Source organism: Marmota marmota, unplaced genomic scaffold, assembly GCF_001458135.2.
Source record: "Marmota marmota marmota unplaced genomic scaffold, marMar, whole genome shotgun sequence".
NCBI lineage: Eukaryota > Metazoa > Chordata > Mammalia > Rodentia > Sciuridae > Marmota > Marmota marmota.
The window spans coordinates 1,103,348-1,122,217 of NW_025999961.1; the positions used below are offsets into that span (position 1 = coordinate 1,103,348).

At 42.4% G+C, this 18,870-nt stretch overlaps 1 protein-coding gene across 3 annotated transcripts in view; it reads right to left on the bottom strand.

Annotated features, from left to right (window-relative positions):
• The window catches only part of Osmr (oncostatin M receptor), a 63,353-nt gene that overhangs the window by 10,878 nt on the left and 33,605 nt on the right, over window positions 1–18,870 (bottom strand). Inside the window, exons 8-11 of one of the 3 annotated variants that reach the window (XM_015496346.2) lie at window positions 7,868–8,010; window positions 7,397–7,550; window positions 4,475–4,551; window positions 3,007–3,229 (exon numbers count right to left, since the gene is read on the bottom strand). In XM_015496346.2, coding sequence (XP_015351832.1) covers window positions 3,007–3,229; window positions 4,475–4,551; window positions 7,397–7,550; window positions 7,868–8,010 — 597 coding nt within the window. The remainder of the gene's footprint in view (window positions 1–3,006; window positions 3,230–4,474; window positions 4,552–7,396; window positions 7,551–7,867; window positions 8,011–18,870) is intronic. The other 2 variants (XM_048802874.1, XR_007347460.1) reach the window with 2 other exon arrangements.

The following is an 18,870-nucleotide window of genomic DNA, read 5'->3' on the forward strand; positions in this document are numbered from 1 at the left end:
AACACAGCAGTGCTTTTGATTTAATTAATTATAGTGTTTAAAAAGTTAGTAAAGAAGAAAATAAATATTCATGTGAAATGTATCTGCTATAATTTGGATCCAAAATATCCCCCAAAGGGCTGTGTTCTGAAGCTTTGGTCCCCAGAGCATGCTGCTCTTGAGAGCTGATGAACCTTTAAAAGGTGGGTCACAGCTGGAAGAAGTTAAATCATTAGGAGGGTGCACCCTTGAAGGAGCTGTTAGGACCCTGGCCCTTTCCTCTCTCTTTTCTCTCTCCCTCCTTCCTGGCCACCATGAGGGATCAACTTTGCTCCACCATACACTGTCCACCATGGTATGCTGCCTCAGTATAGCCCCGAAACAATGGGCCAACTGACCACAAAGTAAAATCTCTGTGAGCCAATATAAACCTTCCCTCCTTATAAGTTGCTTGTCTCATGTATTTTGTCACAGTAGCAGAAAACTGATTAACACAATAAATGACAGGTAAGAGCCTAGGTCTTTAATGGCCACAGGGGCTTGAGTGGGCTTCTCACTTCCCAGAAAATACATCTGTATCTCACATACACTTGACCCACTCAGATCCAATCAGCCTTTGGCACCTAGAACAGGGGTTGGCAAACTATTGCCAAGAGGATGATTCTGGCTTCTGAGGCCAATTTTTACCATGACCCTTGTGATAAGAAGGGTCCAGTTAAAGACAAATAAACCAACAAAGAAGAATATAAAATATATGACAGACACTGTATGACCTGCAAAGTCTAAAATACTTATTATCTTCTCCTTTAGCCACAAAAAGTTGCTGAGAGCTGAGGATGTAGCTTAGTGGTAGAACAATTGTCAACACGAGCTAGGCCCTGTGTTCCATTCCAGTATTAACTAAAAATGGTTGCTGATCCTTGACCTACACCCATAGCTGGTACTCAATCTGTTTTCAAAAACTACCTGTTGAATGAATAACCAATGCAGCTTTATCCCTGGCCCCAGGTCCCCCCACCCTCCGAAAAAAATGTTAGCTATCCTTGTACAAACTGCTGCTTCTGAGCTGTTAGTGAAAGAAATGGCGGAGAGGACAAAAAAAAAAGAAAAGAAAAGAAAGAAAGAAAAAAGAAAAAACCCTCAGGTAGGTAAGGTACTGACTTGGGCCAAGCAAGGATCAACATTCCATTTCTGACAAAGGCTGCCATCTCCACATACTTTATACATCCAGTCAGTTTTCCCAACATCTGACAATTGGAGAAAGAGTAATGTGGCCTCAAGGAACTACCAGTTCTACTGATTTCAAGCAGGCCACACTTTGACCTTGAGGCATAAGGTTTCACCTATTTCCACTGACTTCCTCTAAAATCGAATTTGTCTATGTACAATTCAAATTTCACTAGGCCTGCTGCCTGTCATCGGGCAGTCCTGATTACTGAACACTGGTGTGGAAGCATGGTGCTACTGACTTCTAGGCCACCAAACTGTTAAATTCACCCAAAGGAATGAATAGGTATAAGGTAAGCCCCGCCCCCCCCCCGCCCCCAGATGGCTTTAAATACCCTACCCATGTGCTTCCTTCCCTTCTCCACCAAAGAAGCAAATCGCTCTCACCCCGAGGCAGACAGTTTTCACTTTGCTTATTCATACTGACTGAAACTGAATCCAAACTTAGGGCTATAACTCTTAGGCAAGGTGCTTCTTGAAAACTGCAAATATGTTTTGAGAGGGAGGTAAAGGAAATCTTTTCTTAATTACTCGCACCCTGGTGTGAATTGGATTAACATTGATGGGTTTTCTCATAGCACATGAGTGACTTTACACACTCTAGTGACGTAAGAGCATGGGCCAGTTAAGGAAGGCTAGATGGAGCCTAACATGGAGGGTCCCAGAGCCTGAAGGCGGGCATGGGAATGGAAGCTATGGTAGGAACCCACAGACAGAGAAGACCCCTGAACTGGTAACAGCACTCAGCCACGTTTGGACTGGCTGCACGTGAGACAGTCTTTTATCTACCAGCTCCCACCAGCTGCATCCAATGCCCACTTTTCTCTTCTGGCCTTAATGAGCTCAGAATGCAACTATTCATCTCCTCTCCATAGCTCTTCACAAAGCAAAGTCACCCTGAACACTCCCAGAGTTTCTCTTCTGGAGCACAATACTAATTTCTTTTTCGTATCTGACACATACTGAATAGTTCTTTAAAAGTCAAAAAATGAAACAACACCACGCTGTAATCCAATCCACTTAACCCTAATTTACAACAAACTTGAATCATTGGTACAACACAAACTGCCACCCCTCATAAGCACAGCCTGGAGAGTTTAACAGCAAGAACTGAAGGATGTTATTATTACAAGGCTCATGAATGACCTTAGGATGTCAACTACCCATTGCCTTATACCCCCATGTGCATTGAGCCATGCTGTGTCACCATGGCTTACTATTTCCAACCTTTTCTGCAGCTGTCCTAAGAAGGAGATTCATATCACTATTGACTCTGCATGCAAGGTCATTTCTACCTTGTTTGCTCTTTCACAGGTCGAGGGAGTGGCCAGTTATCATCGTTTACTCTATGCAACTGGCAAGGCGCCTTAGCAAAGAAGATGCTAATTCTTCTTATGACTTCTCGAGATATTCCTGGGATTTTGGTAGGTGACAAAGACTGACCACATTTTTTTTTTATAACACCATAAATGCAACTCATATTTCACAAGTCACAAGGCACAGAAGTGCCGACCCCACTTCTGGGGGAAGACTGTCTGTGGGGTGGTACCTACTTGAACAAATCTGGGATAAGTTCCTGAATGTGCTTCTCTGGCCTTGGCTGAGATCTTGCTAGTGTGAGGCTGTGCCCCACTGAGGCATGTGAAGACTCCTGGCCCCAAAGGAAATGACTCACAGTGCTTGCCACTAGATGTTTTGTCTTTCCAAGTTCATATCTTCTCAATCTATCCAATGATACTTAGTCATATCACCAACATTTTCCTAGAGAATGAAAATGAAACCAACCAAAAAACAACTCACTATTTCCAGAGTCTCCAGAGATGACAATCACAGATGCTGGGGAAGTGCCCACACTGTTGTTGGCTGTGATGTGGATTTGGTAAGAACACAGGTCAAGGGTTAAATTTGCGTCTCTGGTGGCTGCAGGAATGGGGTAGAGCTCTGATGTGGATGGTTTGTCTAGATTTTCTACAACCACATTATAGAATAGGATCTTGCCATTGGCATGAAATTTTGAGAGTGGCTGAAAAAAAAATGATGATTATTTTAAAATGAACTTTATTTTGAAAGGACTTTGTATAATTTTTTTCATCTCTTCTGGTCCCTCAATAGCCTGACACATATGTGTGCAAGAACACACACACATACACACATGCATATGCACACACAGACACACACACACACACACCAGCAAATTCCAACAGCTTAATAGAGAAAATATTGTCTTCAACTTAAAATCAGACATTCTATTCTATAACATGAGCAGAGAAGGCAGTCATTTGCATCTGATCCTCAAGATGTAATATGTCCAGAGAGGAGGTTCTAAGTCAGCAATCAAGAGAAAGGGAGATTCTTTAGCTTGGGTGCTGGAGAGATTTGGGAAAGCAGTGGAGAGGAGAAGACCCATAAATAGAAATAGTAGTACCCTGCAGCCTGTGCAGAGGAGCCTGGGCTCTGGTCCCATCCCTTGTCCAGTTCACAGTCCCCTTACTCAGAGCCTGCATTCATGCTTCTAAAAGATCCTTCAGGTTACAGAGAATCAGCCAACACAGCCCCAGGCCAAGGTCCAGGGTCTGTTCCTTGGGCTCATCCTCCCCAGGACAGACTGGGGTGTGCGCATCCCTAGACCTGAGACAAGAAAGTGGCTTTCTGCTTGGGATATGGGCAGCACCTGGATGTAGGACTGGCAGATCCATGTGTGTGAACACAGAGGTCCTTGCAGAACATGGAAACTAGAGGTGAGAAGAAAGGCAGGCTGGGCCATGGCTGGGGGCTGACCCTCTCAGCATTACCATGCTTTGGTACAAAACACTCTCTCACTCAAAGTTATAAAAAGAAGGCTGGTCTTCCAGGTGGTCAGGAAGTATGTTAAGCAATAAAACCATGCTATTTTACATTACAGTTTTATAGCCTGTTTATAAATTTTAAATACAAACAATATTAATATTTCAGTATTCATAATTTAAAAATATGGTGTGTGGTTTTCCACATGTTCCCTTGCCCTGGGCTTTGCAAAGTTAGGGGTTGGCCTGAGTAGAACTTACAGAGAAGAAGGTTCTAGCAATCAGGATTGGCCCTCAGTAGCATGGGCTGCCAGGAAAGTAGTAGTGCTAGTGTCAGGAAGTGAAAGAAGAGTGGGATTCCTTGGCTGGGGACACAGTTCCCTAGGACCAGTACTGAGATGGCTCCCTGTTGGGAGGCTGCACCAATTTCACTGTGAAGGACACAGTACAAGCAAATCTGGCTTTTTTGAAGGTGCACATCTTACCTTCCAGAATAAGCTCACAATATGACTTCCTTTCTCTGACTTCACTATTCTCCAGACATCAGGAGCCTCAGAGGGAGCTGAAATTAACCAAAGCAAAGTTCCCAGGTCATAATGTGTGTGTAGACCAACTGCTTTCTAAGTCCATAATGAGTGCCCGCCCTCCTGAGGCCTGCCTCCCACTTCTTCAGTCCCTGTGACCTCTACCCAATTATCCACAACCACGCTGTTCACTCCTCACTAGGTGCACACAGTAGGGACTTTTAAAAAAGCATCAGCTGGCCCTGAATGTGACACCAAACCAGACGCCTTTTTAAACATCAAGCCTCAGAGCTTTTGGAAACTGCCAAAGAATTCTACAATCATTTCTAGATCAATTCTAGGAGGTGAGTTGGGTAAATTTTGCCAGTTTTGACTTTCCAGGTAGGGATCATTACTACTTCCTTGTGCCTTTTGCAAAGGCTGCAGTTGAGGAGTACTCACAGATGGCCCCCTAGGGGTAGGAAGCACAGAGCTCTTCTTTGCCTTCCTGATTCCACCTGGCTGGGCCCTCACCGGAGTCACAGCCCCATTCACAGCCCCAGCACCATTCAGCTGCCTAAGGGCATGCAGGGCACCTGCCGCCCTGGTCCCTCTATCATGACTTGCCACACTGTTTGGGAATACTTTGATTCCTTGTCTCTCTATCAATAAACTGTGAGATCCCTGGGGCCAGGGGCCTTGGCTCATTTGACTTTAAGACCCTAGAGCACTTGCCTAGCATGTGTGAGGCACTGGGTTTAATTCTCAGCACCACATAAAAAATAAACAATTTAAATAAAGAAAGGCATTGCAAAATTTAAAAATTAAAAAAAAAAGACCCTAGTATCAGGATCAGGTCCTGGTACTTAATGAAAGTTTTATGTGCACAGTTTGAATGAATAAAACGCAAACTAAGAAGGAACACAGAAAACAACCTGCTTAAATGTACCAATATTTTTTTGTCCTCATCCCTCCCTCATCTAATTGGTTGATTGACTAGTTGTTCATTTTGTATTGGCTTTATCATTGCTTATTCAACTTAGCATGAGAAGGAACCAGTCTTTTAATCCACACCAACGCTTGATACCTGTGAATAAAGTTATTTCAGGGGAATCTCATTCTTACAAAAAAAAAAAAGGAAAAACAGCTAATATTTATAATATTGGACTCCAAGCTCAATGCACAATCTTTAGCTGGCTTGTAAATTACTACTCAAAAATCAAACAGTGCTGTAACATGGTTGATAGCACTATACATTTACATGTAAGACAGTTTCTACTGCAATGTCATTAACTGTGTGTGTAATCACTGTGTTTTTTCTTATTATTGCAATCCACCAAACACTGAGCTTTCCAGGATTAAGCAAAGTGCTATTAGAAGTAAATATCCATAGAGTCACTCTGGATGAATCTAGAGTCACAGATTCATCTCAGTTTATCATTATCAAAAGCAAATAAAAGTATTTTCTGGTTTATTATACCACAATCTAAAGTCCCTCTCCCCTTTTGCCATTTTCCTTTTTGTGCAAAATTATAATTATAATGTTAGAATCAATTTGCAGCAAACAAAAACCCCAAAGCAAAACAGCATCACTGAAGTAAAAATTCCTTAATGAAACACAGCTGAGAAATACACCCCATCCAGTCAGAAACATGCCTTCCCACAGCAGGGGGATTCACGGAGAGTTTGCCTCCTTGGAAGAATTACTGGAGTCTTGGTGGTCGAGAACCCTGGAGGGGGTGGGAAGGATGCAGAACTCACTAATGGTCATCTCCATCTGTAGATTCTGACCAGCTGCCCTCACTCTGCCCAAATTAGAGCCACTGCTTTAAAACGGCTCTTGTAGAATGCGGCAGACTGAGCTCTGCCAAGCTACACACAAACAAGAAGACGGGATGAAACACATAGTGTAATCCTTCCCTTGGCTGTAAACAGCCAGGGCTTGAATAGACATGATCACAAAGCTGTGATCACAATGCCAAGAGAGGACACTGGAAACCTGGTTCTGGTCAGGGTGGAGCTCTGCAGCCAGGCTGCCCGGGTGTGAGTCACAGCTCAGTCACTTACTGGCTGGGCTAGTGAGATCACTTCACCACTCTGTGCCTCAGTGTCCTTACCTATTAATAGCACTTGCACATGTAGCCAGGATTAAAAGAGAACAACTGTGGGCACACAGAGCAGTGTCTGGCATAGGATAGATTGAACTGCTGTGTTATTCTTGTGTCTGCCATTCACGAATGTTGCAGACTGGGTAAGTCTCTTGAATCCCTGGGTGCAAGTTCCCTCATCTGGAAAATGGGCCGTGGTAATACTTTATTATGATAAATTGGAAAGAGCTGGATGCAAGGCCAGGCCATCTCATCTCTTCAGGTCCATTTGAGTTCTGGGACATAGTTATCTGGGGAGAAAGCCCTGTGCCATGAATATTCAGAAAACACTGCCACTTAGAGCATGCAGAGGCTCCCAGAGCACCACCACTGGAGCTAATGACTTACTAATAAAGATTAAGGCCCCAAATATCAAGAGTACATTTCCAAAAACAAACTGAAGCTGTTCAGTATGAGACCAGTGCTCTCCGTGGCATTAATACTTTTATTTGACCCCAGTCCTGATTTAAAGATCTATACTAATTTACGCAGTCCTGGATCCAATGTGCATTCAGCAATAGCAGTGGCTTAGAAACTATTTTAGAAAAAATGAAAGGTAAGAAAGAAAATGTATACTAGAAATAATACTGATGTCTAATGTTTGAGATCGATGTCTCCCTCTCATTAGGCATTGACCCAATTTTAAAAGATGGTATCCTGTTTATACTTGCCTCTTTTACAACTAAAAGCTCTTAGAGAAGCCAGCCCGTCTCTGGGGTTTAGTTCCATGGGTTAAATGCCAGGGAGCTGAACATACCAGCTTCAGGGGTGGTGAAGTTTTCAACCGTCCATTCACTCCACTTCCAGAAGTGTTTGGCATTAGCACAGCGTATACGGGCCACGTACTGTGTATCAGGCACCAGCTCCCCAAAGAGGTGCTCCCCATTCACCTTCATATCAACCCTGTGCTGCTTGATCAAAAAAGAGAAGAAAGGAAAAAAGACAAGGCAGAAGTGTTGGTGAGCTCAGATTGCAGAGCCAAACCAGAACACAGTCAATCCTGGTTTGGAGTAAGACCAGCTCTTCTTCAGGGGGAAAAAAAAAAATAATCCCTAAAGTTTTCTTCCCTCCAGTAAAAATTTATGATTAATGTCAAGTTCCTTTTTAAACAGATGATCCACATCACTGAACTCACAGATGAATCAGAGTTTGAAGTGATTTTATTCACCACCTCTCTGTTCAGAACATAGAGAAATATGAAAAACAGGAGGTTAAGCAGGATTCTTACTTGTATCACTTTCCCATTGCCTTCCAGTTCAACCTGACACTGAAGTGTCAAGTAATTCCCAAGGACATGCACCTTCCAGCTCATCAGGACGGTTGTGGCGCCTCTATTTTCAAAGTGGACACTATGGGGAGCCATTGGATGAACTGCCAAAAAATGAAAACAATTTTTTTTAAATAAACAAAGAAAAGAATTTAAGCACAGATCCAAAAGAACTTTGGTAAATTGGCAGTTCATCTTTCCATTTAAAGAGTATTTTTTGTTTAAGAACATGGTCAACAAAACCGGACTTACTGACAAAATATAGTATGCCAACTACACAGCTTTTCTCTTTTATTGACTGTATTAGACACTTGAAAAACATAAAAAGAAATAACCTAAGTATTCTTAAAATTAAACATAATTAGGCAGATTGTGGAGGGGAGTTAAAACTTAAAGAAGAAAGCCCATGGAAGAATTTTATAACAGAACTCAGAGTCTAATAAAAACAATATTAACAATGTCAGGAATATAATCCCAAATAGTCAATGTATAACAATATTCTGGAAAAATGTCACCAATTCCCAAGAGAAAAGATAACCAACAGGTGACAATTTCCAGATGACCCATATGAGGAACTGTTAGACAAAGATTTCAAAAGAGCTCCATGAGGTAAAGGTGAGAATATTTAGAAAAAAATGAGAAATATTAAAATGGTTGGTGGGGGCTGGGTGTGGTGGCACACGCCTGTAATCCCAGTGGCTTGGGAGGCTGAGGCAGGAGGGAACTCTAGTTCAAAGCCAGCCTCAGCAACAGCAAGGTGCCAAGTAACTCAGTGAGACCTGTCTCTAAATAAAATACAAAATAGGGCTGGGGCTGGGGCTCAGAGGTTGAGTGCCCCTGAGTTCAATCCCTGGTACCCAAGAAAAGGAAAATGAGAGGGAGGAGAGAGGGAGAGAAGAAGAAGGAGAGGAGAAGGAGGAGGAGGAGCAAGAAGAAGAAGAAGAAAAGGAGAAGGAAAAGGAGGAGGAGAAGGAGGGGAAGGAGGAAGAGGAGAAGGAGGAGGACTGAAGGAGAAGAGGAGAAGGGAAGGAGAAGGAGGAGAAAGAGGACTGAAAATATAATATCTAAAATTACAAACTGACTGGATGAAATTCAGTTGTGAAAAAAAAGGAAGGAAGCACCTTTGTCCTGTCTATCCCACTGAATGCAGTGGGTATAATTCACAGAGAGCTCTCGAAGAAATTTGAAAGGCAAATAGCAGCAAAGATCCTGGAAACCAGAATTAGAAGTACTGCTTGAACTGGCAGGGGGTTCATCTGCTGCTTCCTTTTTTTTTTTTTTTCACTTTCTTTTTTTTTTTTTCCATCAGTCCTCATAATACTTGGCCTTAGATGAAGGCACAGAAGAGGAAGTACCAGAGTGGGCTAATTAAAGTCCCAGATTTCTGACTGGAGAATCAAAACAGAGAGTTCCAGGAAACCAGAAAGCACAGAGAAATCATGGAAGGGAAGGTGCTGGAGAATGTGATTTCATGAAATTGTTGAGGAACTCCCATGCTTACCTCTAATGTACATGCCTAGATTTAATCTTATGCAGCATACCAAAGAATCTGAGTATTAGTTAACATACCACTGTCTAGGTCCCAGATGTCACTGGGAGACAGACACATGGGCGGAATAGATTTTTAAAGCCACTGCAAAGCCCTTGAAAACTGAACTGACATTGGGCTGGTTAAAAATGCAGCCCAAACCCATCCAGGTCAACTGTTAACTAAAAACTATCAATAATCCCCAGAGGATCTAAACATCTGGGGTCTTATAACATAATAGTCAAAATGCACAGTATAAAAACCAAAATAATCCAGTATGTAAAGAACCAAGAAAATTTCAGCTCATAGGAGAAAATACAGCTGACCAATTCTAGTAAAAAGGTGACCCAGGAGTTGGAATTTTCTACCAAACACTTTTTTTTGGGGGGGGGCGTGGGATTTACCAGGGATTGAACTCAGGGCACTCAACCACTGAGCCACATCCTTATTTTGCATTTTATTTAGAGACAAGTCTCACTGAATTGCTTAGGGCCTTGCCATTGCTGAGGCTGGCTTGAAGTCATAATTCTTCTGCCTCAGCCTCTCAGCCACTGGGATTCCAGGCATGTGCCAGGAATGTTTAAACACTTTTAAACAATTATAATCTGTTCAACAAGCAATCATGAACATTCTCAAAACAAATAGAAAAACCGAAAGCCTGAGTAAAAATGTAAAAGATAAAAGGGAAATTTTAGACCTGAAAAATATAATCATAGAAATAAAAAACTCATTTTAGAGGAACAGCAGCCAAAGAGAGAAGACATGGGTAAGTCCATGAACCTGAAAGCAGATCAGTAGAAATGACCCAACCAAATAAGTGGGAAGAAAAAGAGTTGTTGAGAAGTAAACCAGGCCTCAGAAGATGTGGGATTATAACAGCAAAAGTCTCCAATATTAGTCAGAGTACCCAGAGTGGGAGGAGAAAAAAAAATGCAATGCTGAGTAAATAATGGCTAAAAACTCCCTAAATTTGGTGCAAGACATAAATCTACAGATTCAAGAAGCTCAGGATTAAAACCACAAATGGAGTAAAACTAAAGTCTATCCTAAACACATTAGACTCAAGAAAGTTTTGAGGATATATCAACAGAAATTATTCAACTCAAAGGCCATAAAAAAAGACTGAAAAAAAATGAAGGGTCTCAAGGTCCTTAAACAATTAAGTGATTTGTGTGTGCATGTGTGCACATTGGGGATTGAATTCAGGACCCTACACATGCTAAGCATATACTCTACCACTGAGCTACATCCCCAGCCCAATTAAAAAAAAAATGTTACAACAATGTCAGAAGTACCAGAAGTACAGAAGAAAGAGATAAGTCCAAAGTAATAATTGAATAAATAATGGTGGAAAACTCCCAAAGTTGGTTGGTAAGCTGCATAAAGTTACCTATTCAAGAAGTTTGGAGAATGATATAGTCAAGGAAAATTACACCTAGACTAATAATAATTTTATAGAACTAAAATAATTTTCTTGAAAACCAAAGATACAGAAAAAAATTAAGCATCTGGATAAACAACATTCATTATGTACAGAATCATTCAAGGGATTTCACATTTTATATGAGAAGCCATGGAGGGCAGAAGGTGGTGGAACATCTTTAAATTGCAGAAGAAAAGTCTCAGCCTAGAATTCAATACCCAGAAACAGTCAGTTTCAGGAAAGAAGGCAAATAGACATTATCAGAGAAGCAAGACCAAGAATGTTTTACTAGCAGAACTGCCCTAAATGGAATGCAGAAATGCTAAATGGAGAGCTTCAGGTTGAATGGTAAAGATATGAGAGGGAAACGTGCACCTTCAGATAGGGAAGGAATAACAACAGAACTTGTAGCTATTTGGGTAAATACAATAGAAGACTATTTTCTTCTCAAGTTTTTTGAAGTATGTATGAATGTTAAAGCAAAAAGTGAAACACTGTCTGGTCGGGTTTCCACTGTATGTAAGTGTAACACATATGATAACTATACCCTGCCATAGTAGAATAGTATAAAGGAGTAGATAGATAGCTCTGAAACCATGAGCCAAAATAAAGTTTTCCTCCTCTAAGTTGTTATTGTAAGGTATTTTTGTCAGAGTGATGAAAAACTGACTAACACAGCGTCTGAGAGGGAATTAATAAGAAGCCCTACATTTTTACACGAAACAGTGGAATAGTAAGTTGAAGATACAAGATCAATTCTCTAGAAGACATATACTGACATATACTCCACCTCCTACGCTGCCAGTTCTTGTTTATAATTATCAAGAATAACTAGAATACTCTGGGAAGAATATTCTGGGAATATAAAATTCTGAGATAAGGAAGCTGGGGGCAGTGCTGGTTGGAACAGTGTGGGCTCTCTTCCAGTCCCTTCTAAAAACAAGATGTCCTGATAAGTGAGTTCATATGTCCCCAGGGTATAAAATCCAGGGCAGGCTACTTTCTGAGGTCCTGCAGCAGTAAGGCAAGTGAGAAAACTCAAAAGATGATATTCCAGCTGTCCTAGGCAGCTTTCCTGAGCCCTGCGGGGACTAACTAGCCATGAATTCCAAGACTCTCATTATCTTTTTTCTGCTTGTCTTTAAGTAACAAATCTACTTCACATAACTAGTATATAACCAATGAGTGAGCAGGATACAGTCTGACAGAAACATGGTTTACTGGCTAAGTGGGAGGAGCAACATTCCCTCTCATACCTGGCCCAGGTAGAAATGTCAGCCTGGTGGTGCAAGGGATGGTCATGCAGCTGAATGATTTATGAGGAAAGAAGGATACTGAGGGGGACATAAGTTTCTCTCTCTAGCACACGCACATGCACACACACACACACACACACAAGCATGTGTTGCATGGATTGAGACAGAAAAAAAAATGGGAATAGATAAGCTCATTCACAATTCCCTGACTATCAGGCACTTATGTGATCTTTCATCCCTGGAAAGCCTGGGTAGTAAATATTTAGATGGACTCTTAGGCATCTGTTATGGTTTGGATATAAAATATCCCCCCAAAGCTCCTACATTAATAAAAGAACATTTAGAGGTGAAAAGATTGGATTGTGAATGGAATAAGTGGGTGGTAACTGTAGCCTGGTGGGCTGTGATTACAGGAGGTGGATCACTGGGGTATGTCCTGGAAGGGTATATCTTCCCCACAGCCCCTTCCCATCCCTCTCTCTCTGCTTCCTGGCCCCAAGAGCAGAGCTGTGCTCCTCTGACATGCTCTTCTGCCATGAGGCTCTCTGCCTTACCTTGGGCTCAGGGCAAGGGAGTTGTCCATGAAGGGGGTCTCTGAAACCATGAGCCAAAATAAAGTTTTCCTTCTCTAAGTTGTTATTGCAAGGTATTTTTGTTACAGTGATGAAAAACTGACTAACACAGCATCTGAAAGGGAATTAATAAGAAGTCCTCCAATGATCCTCAAGACATGTGGGAGGGAGCTAACATGAGCACTGCAACCTGCATAGAAAGGGGCACTCATGATCTAAAGGACAGATGTAGAAAAAAGCCAGGGGAGTCTCATGCAGCCTTGTTGGCATGTCTGCTTAATAAAGGGGCATTGCAGACCCATGTCTCACACCGAATTGCATAGTTAGGGATGGGGCCAAAGTTTCTGGGTTCCCCATGAGGATCCAACGGCCCTCTATTCCTGTCAAGATCAAAAGGAAGAGTACAAAATTCTGACTTTTCAGAGGTTCTTGGATATTAGAGCTCACATGACAATACTTCCAGTCCCCTTACAGGAAAAATTAAATTGAAGACATTGGGAGGTTTGGAGACAGACACAATGATCCATGACACTTATCTGCTTGTGGGGAAGGACCCTTGGGTCACTGGGTATATTACAGACATTAGAATTTTATTTGTTGTAGCACAGAATGCTTCCTCTACCAGAGTGGTAGCTCCTTCACAGCTGAGAATTCCAGCAATAACAGAGGTTGTGTCCACTTCTGCCTCCATCTAAACTACCAGAGTCCTAGTGGGTTATTCCTCAAAAGCAAAACTGGTACTCAGCAGAAGAGAGGTAGTTACTTTGTTAATATGGGACTTAACACAGAAATGTCACCATGTAACAGCCTAGTCTCATTGAACAAAAAGATCTCCTGGGCTTAGAGACTATCCAGGGATTATTGGAGGCTAATTGCCAAAGCCATTTGGGCTGATAGCCAAAGAAATATATGATACAGTCAAGCAAAAAATAGCTCGCCCTGACTGTACCCACTAATAAAAAGGAAGACCAAGAGCTGCTAATAGGTTTCTTTGAGTAATGGACACAGCATGTACCCAACCTGGGTGTCCTTTTGCTCCCTTTATTCAAGGTGACCAACAAGGCCATTGTCTTCAAATGGGATCTTTGCAATAGGAAGTTTGGAAAGCCATTCAGTGAGGAGGGGTCTGGCCATTGCTTTTCAAACCTTTGGAGTCTGCTAGTCAGATGGAATCACAGATGTCCCAAACTTCCAGACTTCCTGATTATAGAATGTAGCAAGAGAAAACTGCAAGCAGAGCGAGCCAACCTCACTTGCTGTTGGATGATCCTCTTTGGAGACTTAGCATTTTATAGCCAGAGTTGCTACTTGTGGAGCTAAAACACGAACTGTGCATTCTCATGCGGGTACATGCAAATCCCACCAATAACACTGAGCACGTTCAACAGAGTAAAACTGGAACATTTAAGATCCAGCCCCACTGGGAACTCAAGAGACCCATGGGTGCCGTAAACAACTAACTTTCAGGACCAAGTGACCTGTAAGGTCTGTTTTGGCTCTTCCCATAACTACATGGAACCCAAAATCGAAAACCATGCCTATGCATAGTATACCGATAACTTTGTAATGTAAAAGCAACCAGTATGTGAGCCGTAGCTGCCATTTGGCCAGTGAATGGCAATCTTTTGATTGAATCTGGATATGGATGTTCTTCCCAAGAAGCCAAACTTCACACATGGCAATGGCCATACTGGCCACCCCCACCACCATATCTTGATACCTTTGCACCAACCTCATGGGCCATTGCCAAGAGCCTCACCATCTGCTCCAGAAAATACAATGGAGTGATTAAAGAATCCACTGTGTGGGGACAAAACCTATGGCAATCACCTTCTGCCTAGAAGGGATAAATGTGTGTTGCTTATGTGGACCTGGTAGTACCAAAGCAACCCTTAAGAGGAACTGATGGCATCTTTTAGGATACCCTGAGACTTTACTCTGACCAAGAAACAACCTCATCAGATTTTCCATTTGTTATCCATAGGCTGATTGAGCCATTAAGCCAACTCACACAACACTGAAGAAAAAATATCCATCAAGACAGTTACTACTGGATGGCAACTCTATCTGACTACGGCAATATGGGCACAAAGCACTCTAGTAAAAGGGGTAACATGCCTCTGCAGTGCATGCTGGGAAACACTGAGCATGGAGGGGTGGAGGTGGACCAGGCAGCTGCTATTAGGCTACATCTACAAAATCCTAATCTCAGAGTTCCCAGTCATTATTTCTCCTTTATCCCATTAGTGCACATGGAGTGGTCTGTGGTTCAGGCACCATAGTACTACAACAATTTCCCCCCAACTCTAATGTGGAAGTGATAGCTCCCCAATATGCCGCCCCCATGGAATCCCAAGCAGGTGGAGAATAGGACCAAGGAGTACTAAGGAGTTAGAGTCCTTCCAGTTGTATGGACATTATCATACATTCTAAGTTTGTATAGGACACTGTCTTCCTCCCTGGACTGGTTGAGGCCAGGAGATCTGGGTCAGGCAACAAGGGCTATGGCTGTCCAGAAGACAGACAGACTGGGCAACTATACCAACTAGGTCCAATCCCAGATAAGAAATACCTAAGACCCCAGGAGGGAGGGGAATAGGACGCAAGCTGCCATCTGCTTTCCCCACAAGGACATGGCAGCAGAGACCTGGAAGAACAATGTCTTCATCAGGCTCTCCACAGCTATGGCCACTGTGGGTAACCAGGAAGCACTGGATCTGCCACCCTCCTCCTTGTGTGTCACAGAGCAGAGCCACCCTCTCATCCTGCCCATGGTAAACTACAGCAGTATTCCTGATGCCACAATGTTTGTCCAAAGAACAGCAACCGTGCCTTACCAGGTGAGGATCTGGCTCCCACCACCTGGAAAGAAGCTGGAGGTGCTCTGTTTAAACTCAAGGACTCTGTGGCAAGATATCACAACCACAACAACAAAACTGTGGTGGGCTAGTATTTTCCAAAACTTGTTTGCCGGGTTGTTGAAGCCCAAATCCTAGGAGTCCATCCTAAATTCTCTTTCCCTTTTAATCCACATGATTTCCCTCCAGAAATCCTATCAATTCCATTCTAAACTGTACTCAAAAGATGCTCTCTTTCCACCAACTCCATTACTGCAACAGCCCCTAACCATCTCCTTCCACCACCCTATCCTTATGGTCCAGTGGGAGGGATTTTTTTTTCCCACACATAAATGCCATCATGTCTTTCTCCTGATGAAAACCTTCCAATCCAAAGGTCTCATGCAGTTCCATAACTGTTGTTCCATAACTGTCTGCCACTCCAGTCTCCTTGTTTTTTTCCTTAAAGACATAAGGACATCCTCACTGCTCCTCAAAACACCCCCAAGCTTTTTCCATTCCACAACCTTTTCAAATCCTGTTCTTTTTTGCATAAAATGCTTTTACCCTGGACGGCTCCCTCCTGCTCATCCTTCAGGACTCCACTCCTTCAGAGAAGTTTCCCCCAACTATCCTGATGAAGCAGCATCTTGGGCCTTCTGTACACCATTATTTGCATTTTATCTTCTGAATAGGAATTATCAATACTTAAAATTATTTCACTTGTTTATAGGTTTCCTATATAAACAAACGCACTCTCACCACCGGTCCACTTAACATACATTAGCATTTGAGCTTATTAGGGAAGCTTACTCAGTTTTGGTCACTCTGTACTGCAAGGTGGCCTAGTGAATAAGCTGATCTACAAGATAGGCAAGAGATCAGAAGGTAAAATGAAGCTGGGAGTAGTGGCATACACCTCCAATCCCAGTGACTTGGGTGGCTGAGGCAGAAAGCTTTGAGGCCAGCCTCAGTAATTTGGTGAGACCCTCAACAACTTAGCAAAACCCTTAAAAAGTAGAACTGGAAATATAACTCAACAGTAAAGCACACCAGAGGTCAATCCCCAGTACCAAAAAAAAAATCCTAAGAAAACAAAAATTCTACATCAGAAGAGATTGTGAGACACCTGCAAGAGAGAGAAGGTTCATGACCTCACATTGATAGCAGAGGGAAAAGAAAAGGTAGTAGCTGCTCTGTGTAAGGCCATCAAGGTCACAGTAAGTGATGTTGTCTTTATCATGAGAAAAATTCCTCATTGAGTTTGAAGCGGGGAGGCAGGGGTGACATGATCAAATCTGGTTTTGAGATGACCAGTTTGCCAAGGTGTGAAGAACATTAAGATACTTCTAGACCTGGGAGGAAGCCATAGCTGTGGTTCAAGTGAGCAGGGTAGTGGACTGGATGAACAGTAATGGTACAGATGGAAAAAAGCGAGTAGGTGTAAAACATATTTAGGCAAAAAATAAATAGTAATTGTAGGTGGAGTAAATGTGAGTGGTCAAAGAAAGAAAAGTGCAAAGATGATTCCCACAATTGACTTGCAGAAAATCAGATTATAGGCCACGTCATTCACAGAGATGGAACATGCTAGAATAGAACCAAGTATGAGAAAGAAGCAATAGCATGAGTTCAGTTTTTAAACTTAGGGTATAAGGCATGTTTGAAGTGTCAAGAATATACTCAGATATGCAGAATTACATTGGTTCAGATCATGACAGAGAACTTCATCTGTATACAGAAAGTTACTAAAGCCACAAGCATGTCAGATTATCCACTAGGTAAGAGAAAAAGCATATGGGCAAGACTTGAGGTACTGCAAATATTGGTGTCTGGCAGAGAAGGCTAAGCCTCTGAAGACAAGCAGGAACTAGAGAGGTAAGAATAAAACCAGGATTTGGGTATCTCTACCTACAAAAGACAACCTGATTTGGGATCTTCAATAAAAAGCCAGTTTTTTATTCTAGTTAAGAGAGCATAGCAAAATTGTTGCTATGATGATTCTGCCTTAGTTGAAAGCCTTCAGGTATGATGATATCAAATATAGATCCTGTCTGGCCACCACAAATGCCAACCTATAATAGTTGGACAGAAGATGACAAGGGAGATAAGGAAAGAAGACTTACTAATGAAATACTGAACCAGGACAGGATGATGGCTCCCTCCCCCCAAACACTGGATAAAGATTCAGAGAAAACTAAGGAATTCTGTACACCCTCCCTTCCACACACACTGGCAGAAACTCAGACCACTGGAGCAGGAATCCCCAGGAGTAAGGTTAGGGGAGGCAGAACACTAAAAGCAGCTGAGGGAAACCCATGGAGCCAACAGACCTGCAGAGTCTCTTCCCCACTCCTCTTCCCTGAACCCCCAGGCTGGTGGATTGCCATCTAACCTCCTGATGCTGCTGCTTGAGGGATGAGCATGAAACCCTGAGCTGAAGGGCTGTCTGGTGCAGGGAGGAGTGCTTAATTCTGGTTTCCTAGGGCCTCTATCTCCTGATCCTCAGCTCATCACCTGCCCACAAGACTTGGCCCAGGCTATTACATCTTCCCCTGATAAGTGTGCCCTGACAACATGGCATCCACTTTTAGGAGAAGTCCAAGTTGTTGGACACCACTTGTAGGAGAAGTCAGGCTCACATGCCAAAATAATGAGAGATCTGCGCAACAGGAATACAGCCAATTGATCTACAGTCAACAGTGTAGCAGTGGTGTTAGTCAGCTTTTCATCACTGTGATTAAAATACCTGATATAAAAAACTTAAGGGATGAAAGTCCATTTTGGCTCCTGGTTACAAAGGCTTTAGTCCATCGTGGGCTGGCTCCATTGTTTTGAACCTGAAGTGAGGCAGAACATCGTGGCAGAAGGGCATGGCAGAGAAAAGTGGTTCAGATCATGACATCCAGGAAGGAGGGGGTTGGTGAGCATCCAGAGAGAAGATAGAGTCCCCAAGGTCATGTCCTAGTGACTTCTTTCCTCCAGTCACGCTCTACCTGTCTATAGTTTCCACCACCTCCCAGAGATCCATTCAAATTATTAATCCATCAAGTGGATTAATCCACTCAGGGAGGTTAAAGCCCTCATGATCTATTTGTTTCCTAAAAGCCTCACCTCTGATCATTGCTTCTTTGGGGACCATACCTTCAAAATATGAGACTTTTAGGGACATTCCAGATCTAAACCATGACAAGTGGTATTAGAACAAATAGACTGAGAACTTTAAATAAGCAACATGAGTATTTTTTAAAGATATAGGAAGTCTCATACAAATGGTATAGCAATTTTAAAATGTAAGTTTGATAATATCCACAAAATTCTTAAGACAAAATTTACCGTTACTATAAG